Below are 21,466 nucleotides of genomic sequence, written 5' to 3' on the forward strand. Positions count from 1 at the left end.
GGTCAGTTCTCTTCTTTCTACCCTGTGATGTTTAGGGATCAGATTTCAGTTAGTTGAGTTTTCAGGCTTGGCAGCAAGCGCTTTACGCCATCCCGTGTCCCATCCTGTCCTGTCCTTCTCACCCCCTAACCTAAATACTCATAGTCAGTGTTTTCTTTAAAAGGCTTTGGTTGGGTCCCCCTTCTGGGAGGGGGACACAGTCTATTCTAGGCTTACAAAGGATGTCTCACTGTCTGTTACAGAGGTATCTTTTGTCTTTATTACAGCCATCTCTTGGAGTCAAGAAGCCATCCAAAGCCCAGCTCTTTGTGATCCTGAGCCCTGTGGGATCTTATTTTTCCGGTGGAACATTCAATCCAGTGTCACTGTGGGCCAATCCAAAATATGTCAGAGCCTGGAAAGGTGGAACTGGGGACTGCAAGATGGGCGGGTAAGTCAGTCTGGGCGTCCTTTCCTGGCTGTTCAGTGGTGGTTGTGTGCCTCCAGCCATGTGGGCAGAGTGTTCAGGAGTGAATAAATAGCTCTTTGTGCTTTAAGATTTAGCTAGGCGAATTCTGGGAAGAGGAATGGCAGAGACACAGTCACAAGCCAGATGCAGAGGAAGCAAGATGAGAATGCCTCACTGAGAAAAGGTACCAAGCCACGTGGCTAAACATGGATAAGAATTATGGGTTAACTTAAAATGTAAGAGCTAGTTAATAAGCCTGAAAAGTAGGCCAAACAGTTTATAATTTTTTTTTTTTAAAATTAGCTTTGTCCATGTGCTAGTTGCTGGTGTCTCTTGTGGCCCCTTCTTAGGTAGCAATGACAGCCATGACATGAACGTGGGACTGTGCTTTGAACCCGTATCCCTGAGCTCTGCTCCTCTCCAGCTGCAGGCTGGTTCTGGAATTGATGCCGTCAGTTGGCTCCAGGGAGCTGTCTGGGAAGGTGCCTGCTTCCCTGAAACACTGTCTGCTCTGCCATGGATGGCAGGCACACCTGCTGTGAAGGGACAGAGGAAAGCCCCGCTTTGGTATTGCCTGGCCAGTCTCACATCAGTATGTAGTTGGCAGGAAATGAAAGCTCATTTGAGATGGGCTGGCCTGTTTCAGGATGTACTTGGCCCTGAATTCAGAATGCCCCTTGATGGGTAGACTGGAAGGATTAAGTTCTCTGGGGCTCTTCCCAGGTCTGAATCAGCTGTGACATACATGTTACAGCCAGGGCAGACGCTCCTGGAAAGTGACTTTCCATGATGTCCTGGGAGGTTTAGGATAGTCAGAGCCCAGTGACCGGCCTCTGAGATGTGGGGGATGATGACATCTGGATGTGAAAGGTGCCCCACCCCCAGTGACAAACCTTTTCTTTCTCACCATTTCTAGAGATGGGCTTCTCTAGAGAAATATGTGTAGCAGGCTTTTTTTTGGACTGCCAGTCCCCAAATTGTGACACGGAGATTTTTTATTAGTTATGAATGCTTGACCTTGGCTTATAATCATTTCTAGCTAGCTCTTATAATGTAACCTGTTTCTCTTCACGTATGTTTTGCCTCAGGGCTTTTCACCGCCCTTTCCTTCTGTATGTCCTACCTTGCTGTGTCCTCCCTGTCTGCCTGGCTGGGCGCTGCCTGGCTGGCTGGTCCTAGGTGTCTCGCTCTCTTTCTCCCTTGTTCTCTCGAGGCTAGATTTCTCCTATTTACTCTCTCTGCCTGCCCCATCTATCCCTCTATTCCCTAGCTATTGACCATTCAGCTTTTTGTTAGTCCAATCAGGTGCCTTAGGTAGGCAAGGTGAAACAAATGCATCACATCTTTATATACTAAACACATGCAGCATAAATAAATGTAACATCTATGCACACTTAAATGTTCTATTCCACAACAGCTATAGATTCCTTGCTTCAGGTCTATTCCTTCAGTCTTTTGTATTTGTAACATTGTTACATTTAACTTGAACAGTATCTGCTACAGAGGAACAAAAAAACAGAATTCTAATCTCTCTTTAAAAGAGCAGATGGGGGCTGGAGAGACAGCTCAGTGGTTAAGAGCACTTGCTGCTCCTCTAGAAAGCTGGAGTTAAATTCGCTGCATGTCAGGAGGCTCCCGACAACTTGGAAATCCAGCTCCCTGGGATCTGATGCTTTCTTTTGGCCTTTGTAGGCAGCTGCACGTGACATATGGCAAACACACACAGACACGCTCTGTGGAGAGTATGTATTTGTGTTACTGGAATGTCAGCGCTCACCACCATAAATGCCAGTGAGCAGAGGCAGGGACCGACAATTGAAGGTGCGCTCTATTCGCAGAGTCTGTCATCTGAGAACAAGGTAGAATAGCATCTTAGCATCTTGTCTCATCTGCATCCAGCAGTCCTGGGGGAGGTAGAGTTAGGCACAAAGCAGCCCATCGTTGGAGCTCTGCCAGGTGTCAGGCAATTTTCTGAGACCCCTGGTGTTCTTACCTCTCCTGTTTTACAATTTATTATATATGTGTGAGAGAGTTTTGCCTGACTGCAAGTCTGTGACCCATGTTCTTGCCTAGTGTCCTTGGAGGACAGAAGGTGGCCTTGGATCCCCTGAATCTGTACTTCTAGGTGGTCGTGAGCGGCCATGTGAGTGCTGGAAACGGAACCCAGTCCTTTGCAAGAGAAACCGTTGTTCTTACCACTGATGTAGTAATATGGAGCGGCGGCATGGCTGCGTCCCCAACACCCCAGCCGCCTGCTTGGCTAGCTTTTGCCCCGAAATAATTACACAGACACTGTATTCTTTTAATCACTGCTTGGCTCTTAGCTCTAGCCCTTACTGGCTAATTCTGATATCCCAATCAACCCATCTCTAACAATCTGTGAGCACCGGTCTGACCGGGAAGATTCTAGTTCAGAGCTTCATCGCGTGTGTCTGCCCGGGAGCCGGGAGCATGGCGTCTCTCCTGAGGCGTCTGCTCCCAAGAGGAGAGCTGTCGGGTCTGACCTCACTTCCTCTTCCTCCCAGCGTTCTGTTCTGTTTACTCCTCCCACCTATCTCCTAACCAATGAGAGCCAAGCAGTTTCTTTTTATTTAACCAATGACCTTCCTCCATCACACTGAGCCATCTCTTCAGCCTCCTTGTGTCTCATATATGTGTCTACATTCCCAACGTGGAGTATAAATGTCTCCTTATAGGGCAGAATGTTAAGGAGCCCCTCTTTGTCCCTCCTGCCACTATTATTGGTACAATTGGTTACGTCTTGTCCCTTTTAGGGTCTCATCTGTCCATGCTGCTGACCTCAGGTTTTGTGTCACTGGGATCAATTTTAAAGTCAGTCAGCCTTTTTCCACCTGCAAGCTGCTCCCAATCTTTTGGTGGGGAAATGTGTACCTCTCCCAGCCTATGGTTGTCCCTGGGCCATCATCGTGGCTTTGTATAAAGACATTAGCCCACCTGCAGGGCGCCTTGACATAAGTGAGTTGACATAGTCATCGGTTCTGAGGTTTAGGGCGTGGGTATCACTGCATTGAATTGTGTGGCAAAGCTAAAAGCGTGAGTGTATTATCTGACCATCTCCTGTGTTAATATTATGTGCTGGCATAATCTTTATCTATCAGGGAGTAATAAAGCTGGGACACTTCGGGCTTCCCTTTGAAGTCACTAAAGAGAGAGGAAAAAAAAATGTAGGCTATTTAAACATTAAAGAAGCTTGGGGACTTGACTTTCCAAGCCCTTAGAGCCTGAGGCATTCTGAGATAATGGAGATGTATTGGTTGAGAAGCTGTTTCCCATAGGCCTCTTATCCAGGCCTGAGTTTCAAGTTAGTTCTCAAATCCTGTTTCCCCTCCTTCCCCTGTCAGGGCAGCATCTGTTTAAATTTTTTTTGATATTTATCTATCCTATAGTTACTTTATCTATTTGTGTCTATGTTCCAGTGTATATGCCATGGCATGCAAGGCAGGCCAGAAGCCAACTCATGGGAGCTGGCCCTCTTCTTCCCCTGTGTGGGTCCTGGGGGATCAGACTCAGGCTTGGCAGCGAGTGCCTTTACCTGCTGATGCATTTGCTGGCCCAGGGCAGGATGTTAAGGAAAATGCTTGAAGAAACTAGGTCAGTTTATTGGGGTTCTTAATGCAGAGAATGGTCTGTGGTTTTCTCAGCTGAGACAGTGCCAAGTCTACGTTAACCAGGTTTGGTTTTAGAGAGCACTAATTCTTCAAAATTATAAGTGGGTTATAGTGATTAGTGATGCTGGGGGAGAAAGACAGACTTGGGTCTGACATGTGCTCTCTGTCCTGAGAGAGAGAGAGAGACAGAGAGAGAGAGAGAGAGAGAGAGAGAGAGAGAGAGAGAGAGAGAGACAGAGAGAGACAGAGAGAGAGAGACAGAGAGAGAGACAGAGAGACAGAGAGAGACAGAGAGAGAGAGAGACAGAGAGAGAGTTGTGCCTTGTACACGCTGACATGTGGGTTCCCACTGGTCTAGATCATTGTTTTTTCTTTCTTAAGAAAATTAATAAATGGGGATGGAGAGGTGACTCAGTGGTTAAGGGCACTGGCTGCTTCTGCAGAAGACCGGGGTTTGATTTCCAGCACTCACATGGTGGCTCACATCACCTGTCACTCCAGTTCCAGAGGATCCACCTCCTTCTTCTCATTCCCACAGGGGCCCTGCAGCATTTACCTAAATTGTTCTATTATTAATAAAAACCTGATAGATCAAGAAAGCAGCAGAGGAATGTCCAGCTAACCTTGTCTCTCCTCAAAAGGGCCCCCGAATCTTTCTAAGCCCCTCTCTACTCTTTCCTGTGCCTCTCTATTGTATCGAATCCTGGGTCCTCCAAAATCTTCATGGCTAATTCTGGTCAGTTGGTCACTGGCTCTGGAATGTAACCGTATGATCAAATATCCTGCAACATTTCCCCCTGTTTATCTAAACAAAAAGGAAATGTTTTAGCTCTAACACAGTAAAACTATATATAGTAAGAATTACATTCATAATGTCCAGTCCATTTCTATTTGGCAATTTCGGAGAAAATACTCTTATCTGTCTATCTTGATGAGTCCAAATTTTTATACCTAGACCATTTTCTATCATACCTTGTATTACCATCCTAAAAATATCTTTTTAGACCTTAAAACATTTTCCTAGATAAACGTAGTTTCTCAACCTTATAAACTTTATATCTCTTTTGTAAGTTTCTCTTCTGAACTTGGTAAGAAAAAAAATGATATAACTATCTAGTCTTCAATTCCACCAGAGACCAGAGAGAATAGAATACTACCTGAGTAAACAGGAAGTGCAGACCAAACAACTTCCAAAACTTTAGAAATGACAGAGACATCTGGACAGTCAGCCAAAGTTCCTCTGCATTGTTGGGGTATCCATCTTTGGCCGTAGGCCTAGGATATCTGACAGACTCTTCTGTGAAGTTGGAATTTTGAAGGACTCTCCTCCCTTGTCTTAGCCAAGTTCAACAATCACCTTTTGTGCCTTGCTTGTCCAGTACAGACAGCTTATTGCCAGCAGTTGAGACAAGGGCAGTTTCTCTCCCAGTGGCTAAATTTGCCACAAATGAAAGCAAACTCCATATGGAGGTTCTTTGACGCCCATTATCTTCTCTGAAGTAGATTGGTGCTGCCAGGAGCAGACATGTTTCATTGTTATTTAAAGCCTTATGTTATTAAAATGTTTTAAATAGTATATTCTATCTCTGAAGTGTTTGAAGATCATCTATCTAAAACATCTATTTGACTTTGAAAACACACCTAACACCCCAAGTTTGCATGTTATAGATGACTATTAACCTGCATTTCTTAATTACCCTAAATAGTTTATAATAATAACTTTCAAACTATTTGAAACTAAACTTTACATTTTAAATGAGCTGTAAAGGCACAATACATTAAACAAGAGTAGAACGTATATACATATACATACAGTATGTTCTAACAAATAACCTTAAATATACAAAAATCCATACCAATGTAAAATATTTGGGATTAATAGCTATTTCTTTTTAGTTTAAAAGTGTTTCATTTTATCCTATCATTCCTATGTCCACCTCCCTTTCTTTTTTTTTTCTTTTCAGAAAGAGATCCCAGAATCTAACCTCCTTTGCTTAGTGTTTTCCTTGACCATGACCAATAACAACTTGCACCAACCCCACTAAACGATGATAAACATCCATAACTACCAGATGACCAAAACTACCCACCCCACTTCTCGGGAATGTGGGCGTCATGTTCTTAAAACTACTTCCTGTTGTCTCAGGACAACAGCATCTTTAGGGGATCCTGAGAAAGTGAAGATGATGATCGAGTTCTGGGAGAGCTAGCTGTTGTCCAGTCTCGATACAGTGGGAACATGCAGAATATTCAGTTGTGATGGTCCTGATGGGCCTGTGGACATAGATTTCTTTGGTGTTAGAGTCTCTAGTGCGCTTTCTTTAATGTTCTAAAGATAGAGTAATGTATTAAAGTGATATCTCGTGTACGCATGCTTGTGTTTGCATGTGTTCCTGTCTGTCTGTCTGTCTTTGTGTGTGTCTTTGTGATTAAGGGTGGGCACAGTGACTCATTGCCTTAGCAGGCATTATCAGATCTCACAGCAGGGGGCGCCACGGGGGAGGGTGGTAAGAGTGAACCAACTCCCATGATTTGTCGTCTGACCTCCATACGTGTACCCTGGAAGCATGTTGCTCTCTCTCTCTCTCTCTCTCTCTCTCTCTCTCTCTCTCTCTCTCTCTCTCTCTCATGAATGGGATCTTGAGACTGTAGAGTGGGTGACACATGTTCGTAACCAGCAGGTTTTCTTCTCCCCACCAGCAATTACGGTGCATCCCTTCTGGCGCAGTGTGAAGCAGCGGAGAATGGTTGTCAGCAGGTCCTCTGGCTGTATGGCAAGGACGACCAGATAACCGAAGTGGGCACCATGAATCTGTTCCTCTACTGGATAAATGAAGATGGAGGTAATTGCTTTTCTGGTGAAATGACTGACTGCTGACAACGACAAGGGTCCAGAGGCTGCTATGGAGCTGCCACCCGACTTGGTTTTATATTCTTGTTTCTGTTGTTTGGGTTGAGCCTGTGGCTTAAACCTCAGCTGATGGAGAGATGGCTCGGCACACTAGGGGACCTCTGTTCTGTTCTGAGCAACCACGTGGTGGTCACAACTGTTAATTACGCAGTGTCAGGGAATCCAGTGCACTCTTCCTGCTTCCATCGGCGCTGCACACATGCAACACACAGACATACAGACAAAATACATATAGTGTCACAACACTCGCTAGTGCTGAGTCTTGGTTAGCTCAGTGGTTGTTCAATCTGTACCAAGTGGTATGTGCTAGTAACCATCAATTGGCTATGGGGGGGGTAGTACAATGCTACATGCTAGGCAACCTGCTTTTAGAGCTACACTTGTGGCCCCCGTTTTACTGTTTATTTTGAGAGGCTCTCTGTAGTTGCCTGGAGTGGCTTGAACTCACTGTGCACCTCACAGTGGCCTTGAACTTGCTATCTTACCTGAGCTTCCAACTTTGTGAGGATACAGTCATGCTTCACTAGGCTTGGCTGGGATGCCCCTTTGACTTTTGTTTGACTTTGTGATGCTGAAGGCTTAAGTCAGGACCCTTCTGCCCGTTGTCAGGGCTCCACTTCTGCCCCATACCTCTCTTTCACTCGAGTTCTCTTCAGAATTGGTGTCGTTGCTACACATTTTGATAACATCTCAGAAGTTCTATAGACTTTCTTTTTTTCCCATTTGATTAACTACACTCTTAGGGCTACAAGGAGGCTCAGTGGTTGGGAATGCTTGCCACCAAGACTGAGTTCAACACTTGATACCCATAAGGTGGAAAAAGAGAACCGACCCCCATAGTTGTCCTGGTACATCCACCTGGATGCCCTGGCACATGTGTATCTGCACATTCCCATGCAAAATGCACAGTGTATATCCCGACCTTGCCATACATGTTCATTGACTCCTGCTGGCCGCTGTATGTCAATCACAGAGATTCTGTTCTTTTATTTTTTATGATCTTGAACTCACTATACAGTCATGGCTGATCCTTCATTCTCTACTTCCTATGTGTGTGGAATTATAGCATACCTGGCTTGAGGTTTTGTGGGGTTTTTTTTTTGTTTTGTTTTGTTTTTGAGGTAGGGTCCCATTCTGTAGTCTGTGCCAACCCCAAACTTACAGGATTCCTCCTGTCTTAGGCTGTAGAATGCTGTAATTATAAGCAAGATCCCCTATATGGGGCTTAAAATTCAGGGCTGTCTCCAGCATCCTGAATGCTCAGTGTCTGCCGTTGATACGGGTTCAGTGAAATGGTGACATTTTATGTGGTGGAGAAGGAAGTTTCTATCCCACCCAGTCCCACAGCCCTTCAGTGCCAAAAAAACACATGGAGGCTTATATTAATTATAAACTGTATTAATTATAAACTATCCAAATAAACACATGGAGTTTATATTAATTATAAACTGTATTAATTATAAACTGACCCATTGCTCAGGCTAATTACTAACTAGCTCTTACAACTTAAATTAACTCATAATTCTTATCTATATTTAGCCACACGGCCTGGTATCTTTTCTCTTCCAAGAATTCTCCTATTCTGGTTGCCCCACCCATACTTCCAATAAACCAATCAGTGTTTTATTAAACCAATACAAGTGACAAATCTTTACAGTGTAGAAGAGCATCATCTTCTACAATATGATGTTGAGTTAAATGACCCAGGGCAAGGAACAAATTAGATCTGCAATTGACCATTAGGATTTTGATTGGTATGTGTAATTTAGGAGCACATTTTTAGACCTTTCTCTATCTCAGCTGTGATCCGACACTCTCTAACACATCCTCGCGTGTCTCTCCTGGGAGGGGGAGGAGGAGAGAAAACAGTGGCTCACAGAACTCAGGGCGGTAACCAGCCCCCGGCATTCTCTGAGTAACAGGCTGCATCTGTAGGGTTCTGTTTCCCCCGGCGCTGGCTCCGGCGAGTGTTTGGGTGGCAGGGGAAAACGACTGCTTCTCACCCAAATGTCGGCATGTCATCGGCTCTGTCTGGGGACCAGTGGAACAGATGTTCTGTTCCGTGACCTCAGGCTGGTGGTTACAGTTGGATGCTAAATCCGTTTCCCACAACAGTCTTTGTACACTTGGAGGCTGCTGTTTGTGTTTAACTCGGTGTTGTCTTAGAGTTGAGCTAACTGTAGGAAGGGTCTGTGTGTGTGTGAAAACTGCACACACACACACACACATACAGACGCACACACTTCTGTGTCTAGCTAACGAGCTATCGCAAAACGCGTTTATTTTGAGATCATTAACACTTCTAAAATGACAAGTAGCCTCCGGAACGTTGCCAGAGCCAATTTCTTCTTTCTAAAACGCAATTTTCAGAAATAATCTCTACAAATCAAACTGCGGCAGTCTAGCAAAGACGATTCATTCATTCATTTTGTAAAATTAAAAAATAAATGCTTATTATAGGGGCTTGGGGCATGCCCCAGGGGCTCAGAGTGCTGCCCGTCCACAGTTCCCAGGACTTAAGTGGTCAGGATTGAAGTAGGGTGTTTTCCACCTTATGTTTTAAGATACAAGGTGAGCCTAAGGCTACTGATTTGACAGCCCATCCTTGCCTCTGCAGCACCAATATGAGCCACCCCTTTCAGCTTTTACATGGGTGCTGGGATCTGAACTCAGACCCTGACTCGGGCTTCCCTGCCCAGACTACCCGGTTCTGAGGCACAGGGTTGCTGGCTATGGCACTGGCGTGGGTCCTATGCACGATTTTATGTTTGCCGCTCTAAGTGCCTACCAGTTTTTATTCACTAAGTAATCATTCTGATCTAGATGTTTATTGTGAAGAGCATTCTTTAATTCTCACTTCCGAGAATAGACTTTATTTATTATTATTATTTGTGTGTGTGTGTGTGCGCGCTTGTGTGCATTCCTTAGAAACCGCGTGTGTTTTACATGTGTGCCGGAGCCCTTGGCAGCCAGAAGAGGGTGTTGGGATCCTCGGAACTAGAGTCACAGAGAGTAATTAGGTGCCCTAGTTGGGTCCTCTGCAAGAGCAGCCAGTGCTCCTAAGGGCTGAGCAGTCACCAGCCTGAATCTCTTACCCTCGAAGCAGTTCATTGTTCCACAGCTGAACGATGCATGGCATGGAAGATGATTAGATAAGGAGCTACCTTTCTAGGTAAAAAAAAAAAAATCTTCCTTTTACAAAAGTTGTATTGCATTCTTTTACGTTGCGTAAAACAAACAGCATGTATACTGTGCACATGTGTGGTGGTCAGGGGACACCCTGTGGGAATCAGTTCTCTCTTTCTACCACGGGGTTTCTGGGAGGTTGAACTCAGGGCGCCAGACTCGGAACCCAATACCTTTATCCACTGAGCCATCTTGCTGGTCCCTTTTTGGTTTTGCTCATTTAAGAAAATTCAGGTTATTCTTAATTATGTGTATGTGTGTGCATCTGCGTGAAGAAACGTGCCCACAAGTGCAGTGCCCATGGGTTCCGGGAGAGAGGACGAGTTCCCTTGGGACTGAGTTACAGGCAGTTGTGAGGCTCTTGTGTGGGTACTGGGGGGAGCAGAACTCTTGTCCTTGCAAGAGCAATACCTGCTCTTACCCACTGAGCTGTCTCTCTTGTTCTTGTATTAAAATTAGTACATGGCCGAAAACCGAGTAGAGCTTTGAGAGCCCAATGATGCAGGAGAGTGGAATTAACTACCTGCATGTTGATTATTGGTCTGATCGTGGGAAATGTTCCTAACAATGGCCATCGCGGCGACATGTCTAATGAGATTTTGCAAACACTCCTGTTTTCTAATTAACAGAAGAAGAGCTGGCGACGCCTCCGCTAGATGGCATCATTCTCCCGGGTGTGACGAGGCAGAGCATCATCCAGCTGGCGCAGCAGTGGGTGAGTGCCCTTGGTCCCAACTTCCAAGTCCAGCAGAGACTCATCAAAAGTGATATCATATCCTGTGGTTCCCACCAATAATATCTAATCTTCAAATCTTCCCTCGAGCCAAAGATCTCTCTAGGTCTGTGTTGGCAAAAACAGCCAGTAAGTATTCTCTAGTAGGGCACACAGAGAGCCAGCTGAGCAGGCTGTTTTGGCTCAGTGCATACAGGGCAACTTCTGCTACTAACTTACCTGCGCCACGCCGGGTGTTTCCACGCAGCCCTTAACTTCAACTGTGAGGTGTTCCTCATTGCACTCGTGACATATGTATGTCCCTGACCATTATAGGAGCTACAGGTTTTCATTGATGTATTTATATCAGCAAAATGTTGATTTGTCTGTTTTTCTCCTTCTACTATCCCCCCGTTATCTTACATATGCTTATTTTGAAATTAAAAACACTTAAAGTAAATATAAAGTTGTTTTCAACAAACTTTCCAATCCATGCAAAAGAGGCAGGAGTATTGAAGCGTGTGGTATTTGAGGTGACGCAGCATTTGTGAGGTGGATGCGGAGTGGGCAGGCAGGCTGGCCTGGGTCTTGGCTGGTGCTTGTGACCCACATGTTCTAAAGGTCCCCAGAGACCACGGGAAGGCTTTGAGCACACTGTGGCCAGACAGTCCTCGCAGACAAATGTTTAGACACACACATTATCTCAGAGCGGACCAGCGGTTTCTCTGGAAAAGACTGAAAGGAAAGGAAATGGCTAAACAATCCTACCCTGTCCAGAGTGGACAGAACCAACTGCCGCCTGTCGGCTGCCACATCGGACATGGCATTTGCAAACCGTTGGTTTAATTTCCAACAGCTTGCCCTGTCCCAAATGTGTCTGCACTTGGAGAGATGGCTTTTCGAAGCACAGTAATTTGTTTTATTAGGAGAACAAATCGACCAAGTACGTAAGACCTGATGACAGGGTGTGAGCCTGCGTGTGTCCCACACATCCCGTTCCCAAGCTTGGAAAACAGGTTATTATGGAGGGGTCTTTCTTGACTTCTTAGCTGCAGTTTATTTTAAAGCTTGCTTGAAACAGACAGAGTGCCAAGAGGCTCTCGGGGTCACCGCGACTTGCCAGGGAGCTAGTCCAGAGATAAACGATTCTGTTGACTTGCAAGATGGGTTATTTTGTTTTCTGTTTGTTTTTTTTTTCTCTCCAGAACACAGACCTTAATTGTTGTCAGTAATGTTTGCTGATTTCTGGAACACAAATTGTTTAGCAATTTAATTTTGTACAAAATCACAACACTGCTAGGTTTAATTCTCATAAAATCAAAATATTGGCTCCTAACAGTGACTGTTTCAGTTATATCAGCTTAGTTATGATTCTTACCAGTTTCAAAAGCAATCAGATCAGGCTTAGTTCAGATCTAGTCCTCTGTTTACTAGCTGTTTTCTCTTTTTTGGTTTTTCGAGACAGGGTTTCTCTGTAGCTTTGGAGCCTGTCCTGGAACTAGCTCTTGTAGACCAGGCTGGCCTCGAACTTATAGAGATCCGCCTGCCTCTGCCTCCCGAGTGTTGGGATTAAGGGCGTGTATCACCACCGCCCAACCTAGCTGTTTGGTCTTAAGGAAGCCCCTCAACCTTCTGGAAGCCAAGTGTCCTCCCTCTGACGTAGAGGAGGTGACGACGCCTTCAGAGCCTGGCAGCTCCCCCGGTACTGACGTGTGATGCCACCAATTTTTCTCCTTTATTATCAAAGACGTGGAGAATGTATTAAGTGGGAGACCTAATCCATGACAGCGTGTGGGTCTTGAGCCAGGCATGTGTGAGAACACGCCACGAATGCGCCGGGGGCATCTTGCTGACTTCATTTGGAAGTTCAGCCAGACCCAAAGGTAAGCACTGACTTTTCTCTTTCTCTTCTTTGTCTATCTTTTGCTGTTCCACACAGGGTGAGTTTAAGGTGTGCGAGAGGTACCTCACCATGGATGACCTGATCACCGCCCTAGAGGGGAACAGAGTGAAGGAGATGTTTGGCTCAGGGACGGCCGGCATTGTCTGTCCAGTCTCAGGAGTTCTGTACAAAGGCCAGGTAAGACAAAAGGTTCTATATGTTAGTCATTTCTAAAGTCAGCTTTTGCCCTGGGGTTGGCGAGACGGCACAGTGGTGGAGACACCTGTCATCCAGGCTGAAAACTTGAGTTTCGGTCCCTGGGATCCACATAACGGAAGGAAAGAAGCCAACTCTTGAAGCTTCTCATGTGTTTGACAGCACCGCACTCTGCCGATGCTCTCAGTCAGTAAGCAAATAAATGAATGGGATTATGAAATACATAAACACTTACCTGTCACGTAATGAAGTCATAAAATGTGTGAGGGAAATTTGAGCAGGTTGGGCCTGTGTTGGCACAGATCTTCCATCTTCCCGGCGGTTTAGTGAGGGCTCAGACGTGAATAGCGAGTCAGCCGTGTCCTTGGAGGCAGGCTGCACAGCAGGAAGCTCAGTGTTCCGGAGGGAAAGTCAAGTTGCTGCCTTAGGAGCGGAGCGACAACAGGCACGAAAAGCACATGAGAACTGCCCGCTCTTTCCTCTGCCGCCATCATTCGAGGATTACCTCTTTCCTACACTTGTCCCTTTTATAAAGAACAGATTTATTTTATTTCACGTGTACAGCTGTTTTGTATGCATGTCTGTCTGGGCACTGTGTACACACAATGCCACGGATGCCAGAAGAGGGTGCTGGAGCCCCTGAAACTGCCGCCACAGGTGGTTGTAAGTCACTCTGTGGGTGCTGGGAATCAAATTGGGGTCTTCCGGAAGAGCAGCCTGTGCTCTCAACCACGCAGCCCTCTCTCCAGCCCCCACTTACCCATCTTACCTGTGCCATGTATGCGTTATCTTGCCAGGAGAAGGCCTTTCTCCATTATAGCAAAGCCAGTCCTCGTGCATCTCATTCAGCCCGTCTTTTTTTGAGATAGAATTTCTGTGTAACAGCTCTGGCCACCCGAGAACTAACTTTGTAGACTAGGCTGGCCTTGAACTCACAGAAATCTGCCTGCCTGTGCCTCTCAAGTGCTAGGATTAAAGGCGTGTGCCACCACTGCCCAGATCAGCCTCTACTTTTAGAGTGTAAAGATAGGAATTATTTTTACAGGCATTCTATAAATGTGTAAATGTTACTCTATATTTGTATGGGCAGTCTGTAACTGTAGGCATTATTCTGTAGTTGTGTGCTTGTTATTCCTATAAGACTAACTGCTTCAAATGACTTGTTAAATGTAAATTCCCCTGACTTTTGCGTTCAACATTACAACCTCAGCTGATTGGGTTTACAATGATGATGATGATGTTTTGCTTGACATTTCAGTGTTTGCTTTCCAGGGGTGGTTGCTGATACAGTTTCATGTAAAGATTATTTCACTGTGGAAGAACTACCTGGTTTTATATCCGTGTGGCAGAGAGGTGGGAGGGAGGCATGCATGCCAGAGAGGGATCTAGAAAAACAAAGAGGGAAAGAAGAGATTGCAGGAAGCTAGTTTGAGTATTTTTTGGCAGTGTCTATGTGTGATATTGGTCCATTTTGGTAACTAAAATCCACTTGTTACTCCACTCTAGAAATAAAAGTTTACAAAGGTTAACTTATTTTTAATGCTTCTCCTAAATGCTTCTGGGAGGCATTCAGAACCCAAAGGGCTTGTAATTATCCTATTACACTAAAAAGGCATAATAAGAAGAGTGTTTGAGAATATGAGCTATCTACTAAAATCAAAGCATCAAAAGCCAGCCTGCCAGCAAGACATGAACGGGCAGGACTCAGATACACACTACGGGCACGAAATCTCTTTCAGCTATGAAGTTAGCCTGCCTTCCCATGGGAGTTACAGCCCTTGGAGGTAGGTACACCTTGCCCTAGATGCAGGTTCAGAAACCCTTTTGTGAATGGGGATGAGACTTGCTTTAATTTATCCCTTTGAAATGACTTGCTTTGGTTTGTTGCAAAATATCTTTGAGGTCTGGATTGTTGGCAGAGGGTTCAACAGAGGGCAATTATTCATCCTATGAATTCTTAGAATCCTGAGTTCCTCTACTGTTTCAGGGACCTCTTCTAGTCTCCCGAATCCCTTAGACCGTCCGAAGAATGCCACTCAAACCTTTTGTGTGCTCGATTGAGTTGGTAGGAAACGAACACGCTGTCACTGGCTGACTTTTTTTTTTTTTCAAATTCTGAGCAGAGATAACTCGGGTGCAGGAGGTAGCGTGTGTGGTAGGTATGCTGGGGTGCCTCTCTGGGCCTAGCGGAGTTGCCTTCATGTCACAGGAATGCCACGTGTGCTTCCTGCCACCGCCATGTCTGCTTCCCACCCTCAGAGCGCTCTCTCCCTCCTTCTGCAGATGCTGCACATCCCAACAATGGAGAATGGGCCCAAGCTTGCAAGCCGCATCTTGGAAAAGTTGACCGATATCCAGGTAGACGTTTTTACCAGCTGGGGTTGGGGATCAGCTAGGAGATGGCTCAGAGGTTAAGAATATTACTGCTCTTGAAGAGGACCTGAGTTCATTCTCCAGAACCCACAAGTGGGCTCACAGCCCTAGTTCCAAGAAATCTGATGCCCTCTTCTGCATGCCTGAGGCACTCTGTGCATATGGTGCACATATGCACATATAGCAAAAACATTCAGATACATAAAATAAAAGTAAAGAAAATATCGCAAGCAAACCCACCTTGGGGCTCATAATCATAAGAAGCTTGGTGAGGTGGCACACCCCTTTAATACCAGTACTTGGGAAGTATGGGCAAGGGGATCTCTGACTTCAAGGCCAGCCTGCTCCACATAGGGAGTTCAGGTCCTGTCTTTAAAAAAAAAAAAAGTTGAACTAGAAAAGATTCATATAGGGGGTGGGTGATTAAAATGCTCACTGTCCATTGTACTCAGGTCCCCAGAATCCTATATAAATACTGGATGGACACAGCAACCCAGCTGGGAATTCCAGCTTCTGAATTACTAAGTGAATAACTAAGTGGTTAGTGAGACTACCATATCCGTGAGCTCTGGATTTGACTGAGAGACCCTACCTCTAAGAATAAGGTAGAAGAATGTCGGCCTTGGGATTTTCCATGCATGTGCACACATGTACATCCACAGGCACATGTATCTATATACATACAGAAATGCATAACACACACACTAAAAAAAGAAACAAATAATAAAGGACATGAATGGTAGAACATTTGAGAAAACCAGACCTTTTCTCTCTTGACTTTCATGTTCTTTAGCGACGGTGGCACTGATTCTAACATGGGCTGGGGATGTAGCTGGCCTGGCAGCGGGCTTTCTAACACGCATGGCACCTCGGGTTGTGATACCTACAGCCAGCGGGTTTCATGTGCATGCCTACAGTTCAACACATGGGGGTTGGAGGTGGGAGGATCAGAAGTTCGTGGCCGTCAGATACGTTGCAAGTTTGAGGCCAGCCTAGGCTACGAGACAGCCAGCCTTTAAAAACACACCAAAGCCCAACAATTCACTTGGAACTCATACAGAACAGAGAAACAAAGAGGTTGTAAGCACAGGCACAGGGGATCAGGAAGTGCCTCAGAGCCACTCACCATGTAAGAGCACCGTACGTTTCCCAGCGTTTGTAAGCACCAGGGCCAACCACCCGCAATCAAAACCACATCTTTTTTTCCCTCAATTATTTTTTGCTTGTGTCCTCAAGTCTCCAAATTATTCCCTTACAAGAGGGCAAATTGGTACTGATAGCCAAGGGACTAGCTAGCCTGTTTCCAAGAACAACAATTTTGGCAATTACTGAGGGAGCAAGAAAAGAAGGATGTTACATCATGTTTGAGATTTGATCTCTTTGGGTGTTACATGGAAACATGATGTTTCCCTACAAAGTGTCCCACAGATTTTGAAGACAAGGGTAATAACCAGCAAAGCAAGGGAAAGAGAAACCGAGGCTCTTGCCAGTATGACCCAGGGGGAAATTTCTGAAACCTCGGATCTGACTTGATGTTTAGACTTTTAGTGCCAGGCTAAGTAAGTGCTTGTCCGATGGGGCCAATAACCCACACTGTCCAGGGTGCTAAGTTACTATACATACCTGCTGCAGGCGAGAGTTCAATACAAGGTTATTCTGTTTTCTCCCCCCCCCTTTCTATTTATAACCAACAAGGAAAAGCACTCCTGGTTTTTTTTTTTAACAGAAGCTGAGGTAAGCATGGGCAACGCTGCTGCCTGCTCTTCTGTTTCTGCCCACCAAGCCACAACAGCGCCCAGTCTTTAGGTCAGCTCTGTTCTCCAGATGCTCTGTGTCCCGTGATGCTGCCTGCCTCTGCCGAACCTCCTACGGTTTGGTTTACAGGGTCATGTCTGTCCTTCAGCATCCATCCCTTGTGGGACTCTGTATCACTGGGTTTGCTTTTGAGACAAGGTCTCACGGTGTAGACCAGGCTAGCCCTGAACCTCTGTGGGAACCTTTTAAATACCTCCTGAGCCACCTAAGACCCTGACGTTCCTTTATAATCAGTCACGTTTGTCCCCTCCTCCAGCTGTTTTAATGCTGGAGGTTTTTCCTTCTCTTTATGTCACCTGGGGTTTAGCTCGGGATCTAGGGTAGAGAATACAGACAGTAATGTTTCTTCGCTGAAAGGAACGAGAAGCTGAGATAAATTTCTTTCTTTCTTTTTTTTCTTTTTTTTTTTTGGTTTTTCGAGACAGGGTTTCTCTGTGGCTTTGGAGCCTATCCTGGAACTAGCTCTGTAGACCAGGCTGGTCTCGAACTCACAGAGATCCGCCTGCCTCTGCCTCCTGAGTGCTGGGATAAATTTCTTTAAACCAAATCTTGTGGTGTTCCTAAGTATTTACATATTCTAAGAAAAGATAGGAAAAGTGTCTTAAACCATGTGGCATTGGTGACCTTCGTAGTGAAACACTCGAGGCTAGGGATTTACAAGGAAAGGCTTGTCCAGCTCACAGTTTTAGAGAATCGATATTGATCTGGTCTCTGAGGTTGGCAGGTGGCAGGTGACCAAGCCGCACACCCTAAAGCTCTGCTGTCTTCCAGTTGCGTCACCCTGGAGAAAGGCCTTCAAATGAGGGCCGCTGAAGGAGACCCAAATGACTTCACATCACTGGAAGTGTCAGACTCCCCTTCCAAAGCATGTTTTCCTGTCTGGATGAATACTGACATGGCTATACGTGCCCCAGGGCAGCTAGCAGTATCAACAATGAGCTCTTGGTTCATGGGATGGGAAAAGGCAGCTACAGGTTCACAATAAGGCCATTTTTATTTTATTGATCGAGGTAGGGTCTCATATAGCCCAGGCTAGCCTTAAACACCTGTAGATCCTCCTGCCTTCATCGCCCAAGGGCTGGGATTGCAAGCATGTGTTGTCACCCCTGATTTACTGATTTTTTTTGTAGACTGATTTTTGTTTTTAGTTACGCGTGTATGGGTATGCTGGAGGGGTTGAAAGTGTATGGAGGCCAGAGAGGGCCTTGGATCCATGGAACTGGAATCAGACGTTTGTGTGCGGACACCCAGGTCCTCTAGAAGGTCCGTCTGTGCTTTTAACAGCCAAGCCCTCTGCGGTGTAGTAATTGGACAGTTGTGACTGCTCAGGTTTGTTCAAGTCTTGGTTTTACACTAAAACATGTGTTTTTGTTTTTGTCGTAGTACGGAAGGGAGGAGAGTGACTGGACAATCGTGTTACCCTGATGGAAAATCTCAGTGGGTCGATGGTGTGCCACAGAAGACAGACCTCTGCCCTGAACCGTGATCGCCTGTTTAGTTTTCTATGTTAGAGTTGCAGTGTTTGTGTGTTACCAAGTTGAGGTTTTTCCTCGAGCCACAGAAATTGTCGGTACCAGCTATCACCCGTAAACGTGGTAGCGACTGGTTACTGTCTTTTTCTCTACTGGAGCTTTCTCTGAGAAGATATCGATGCCTCCCTTTGTCCTGCACAAGATCCAAATGTTCGTTAGAAGAAGGTAGCGTTCCCCCAACCAATGAGACGTCTGTATGTGCAGAAGGATGGCTGAGGACATTTCACAGGTGGTGTCCCTGTGGCTCGTGGGTAGCCTTGGGAACACTCAGAGCAGGGCTTTTTGTTATTGTTGCCAGTGAGTTTTTTTTGGGTTTTGGTTGGGAGTTGAACTCTCTAGGTAGCCCTGGCTGGCATGGTACTCCCTGATGTCTGCCCAGGCTGATCTCAGACTCAACACAGTCCTCCTGCCTCCACCTTCTGAAGCCGGGTGACGGCTGGGCATGGCCATGTCTTGATTTGTTTTTTGTCTTTGAGTCAAAAATGCAGTCACCTGGGTTTCTTCCCTCCGTGCTTTTGTAGGTCCTTAAGTCCAAGCTAAGGAGGAACTGTCCCTCCCTGGTATCAGGGTCTGCCGCAGTTTCACCTGGAGGGTCTCTGAGGCTCAAGCTCATTGCCCCCACTGCCTTTTGTATAGTAATAGAACTGCCTGCTCACCATGCTGCTATGGACTAGGGGCCCTATGCCTTCTAGATGGTTGTATCCTCAAAGCCCAGCACACGGTAGGTGTTCGGTATGTATTTACTATAAAAACAAACACTGAAGTGTGCTTCCTGTCTCCATGCTGGACCGCTTTCTGAAGCCATGCCCGATTCTGGAAGCACGCCGCAGCATCACCTCACACTGTCTTTCCTGTCCACTGACTCCTGCATCATGGTCGGTTGGGAGAATGATGTTACATTTTAAGGTTATATTGGAACTGAAGTGATTGCCCTGGACAGAATTCATGATAAAGTGCCAACCACATGGAAATGACAATGCTGTACTTTGAGTGTTAAATGCCAAACAGAAGGGTAGGTAGGGAGACACTCTGGGTTTTGATCTTCATCCACATTTTGTGCCATTCTCTTGGGTGAGCATTGATGTGCCACCTGGCTGGGTAACAGAATAATTCCAGACAGTGTTTCCCTTGTTTAGGGGACTGTGAGTGGAAAGGTCTTTCATTTCCCGGTTTATCCAGGAGAGAGTCATGTCTGCTCTTTAGCCTTTGCGTTCAGAGTCAGGAGCCCGAGTCTAAATAGTCAGTGGTGTCCAGATGTGCTCCCACAGATGTCTGGGCAGCCATAGCTACACACAGGAAGCCTGAGTTACACAGGCCCGGGATTTGTGCTCCTTTGCTACCATGCCTGGTGATGTTGGTGCGGAGAGCAAATGAGGACCACAAGCTTTGACATCAGAGATTATGGGAGGGAACAGCGTCAGCTGAACAACAGTGTCTCAGCGTCAGCACAGGGGCCACATCGCTGCAAGGCCCAGCTTCTTTCTTAAGCAGACAGAAAGAGGCATTGTGAGCAAGGCTTGCCTTTCAGGGAACATGGTCAGAAGGTCTTGAAGGGACTTAAAGGGATGGCAGTGCCAAGGTGGTGACATGCGGACACTGGATGAACTGGGTGAAGGGTTTATAGAAGCACAGTTACGCACTCAGAGGTGGCCTTGGGCCACAGCCATCTTGAGTGCAGCGCTCTATGTTTGTGTTAAGGACCCGAGGTGGTTGTATTCTGCAACAGATAAATTCTTCATTGTTGGCAGGCTCTTCAGATCTGTGATTATGCACACTTTGCTGCTGTCAATAAAACAACGGAAAAGCACACTGTCTCGTGTCGTGAAACCGTCAAGCTTGCGTGTGTGAAGTTATAGTATGTCCCAAGGTTTGGGCAGTAGCTGCAGTAAATGGAGTGGGCGTGTTTGAGCCACGGCAGCACCAAGCGTAAGGACTGAGGGCACCAGACACCTGAAACCACATGACCATCCCAAATGTTTGAGCAAGAAATAAAAGGGGCATTTAAGCCGGGCGGTGGTGGCGCACGCCTTTAATCCCAGCACTCGGGAGGCAGAGGCAGGCGGATCTCTGTGAGTTTGAGACCAGCCTGGTCTACAAGAGCTAGTTCCAGGACAGGCTCCAAAACCACAGAGAAACCCTGTCTCGAAAAACCAAAAAAAAAAGGGGGGGGGCATTTAAGAACCACCCTGGGCTGGTGAAATGGCACAGGAAGGAACGTCCTGGCCACCCAGCCTGATGACATAAATTCAGTCCCAGGACTGACCTGGTTGAAGGAAGGAACTGACTTCTACAGGTTTTCCTTTGACCTCTGTGTGCCTGCCATAGAATGCTCCCAACCATCCCCTAACACAGCACATGAGCAAATCAAGCAAACAAACCATCTCCCCTGGCTACAGTGTTTTGTCCCTGCCTTTCAGTGTGGCACAGAAAGATGATTGATGTGATAGCCAATCTCAAACATCCACTTGGGGATGTCTGAGAGTTTCTCAGACTGTCATCTGAAGGGAGACGGACCTCCCTGAGTTTGGATGGCGAGACCTAATGTGCTGGGATGTGGGTCTCGAAAGGGAAAGGAACCTGTTGAGTGACAGCATTCCCATGTCTCTGCTTACCGACCTACCAGGCTATGAACAAACAGCCTGGACTTGTCATCACGGGGCTGCACGCAGCCATCCATCTGGCCATGAAACCTTCCTGCCATGAAGAGCACATCTCCTCAGACTGAGTCAAAATCAGTCCCCTTTTCTCTTCTTGCTTTTGTG

General features: G+C 46.1%; 1 protein-coding gene across 3 annotated transcripts in view; it reads left to right on the top strand.

The window, feature by feature from the left end:
* Positions 1-20,511, top strand: part of Bcat1 (branched chain amino acid transaminase 1) — a 68,862-nt gene extending 48,351 nt beyond the window's left edge. For all 3 annotated transcript variants that reach the window (XM_075982306.1, XM_075982305.1, XM_075982307.1), the window contains 6 exons: positions 267-430; positions 6,778-6,920; positions 10,804-10,889; positions 12,826-12,966; positions 15,268-15,342; positions 18,556-20,511. In XM_075982306.1, coding sequence (XP_075838421.1) covers positions 267-430; positions 6,778-6,920; positions 10,804-10,889; positions 12,826-12,966; positions 15,268-15,342; positions 18,556-18,597 — 651 coding nt within the window. In that variant the 3' untranslated portion in view covers positions 18,598-20,511. The remainder of the gene's footprint in view (positions 1-266; positions 431-6,777; positions 6,921-10,803; positions 10,890-12,825; positions 12,967-15,267; positions 15,343-18,555) is intronic.
* Positions 20,512-21,466: the final 955 nt, after the last annotated feature.

Source organism: Microtus pennsylvanicus, chromosome 8 (assembly GCF_037038515.1).
Source record: "Microtus pennsylvanicus isolate mMicPen1 chromosome 8, mMicPen1.hap1, whole genome shotgun sequence".
In the NCBI taxonomy this organism is placed as follows: domain Eukaryota; kingdom Metazoa; phylum Chordata; class Mammalia; order Rodentia; family Cricetidae; genus Microtus; species Microtus pennsylvanicus.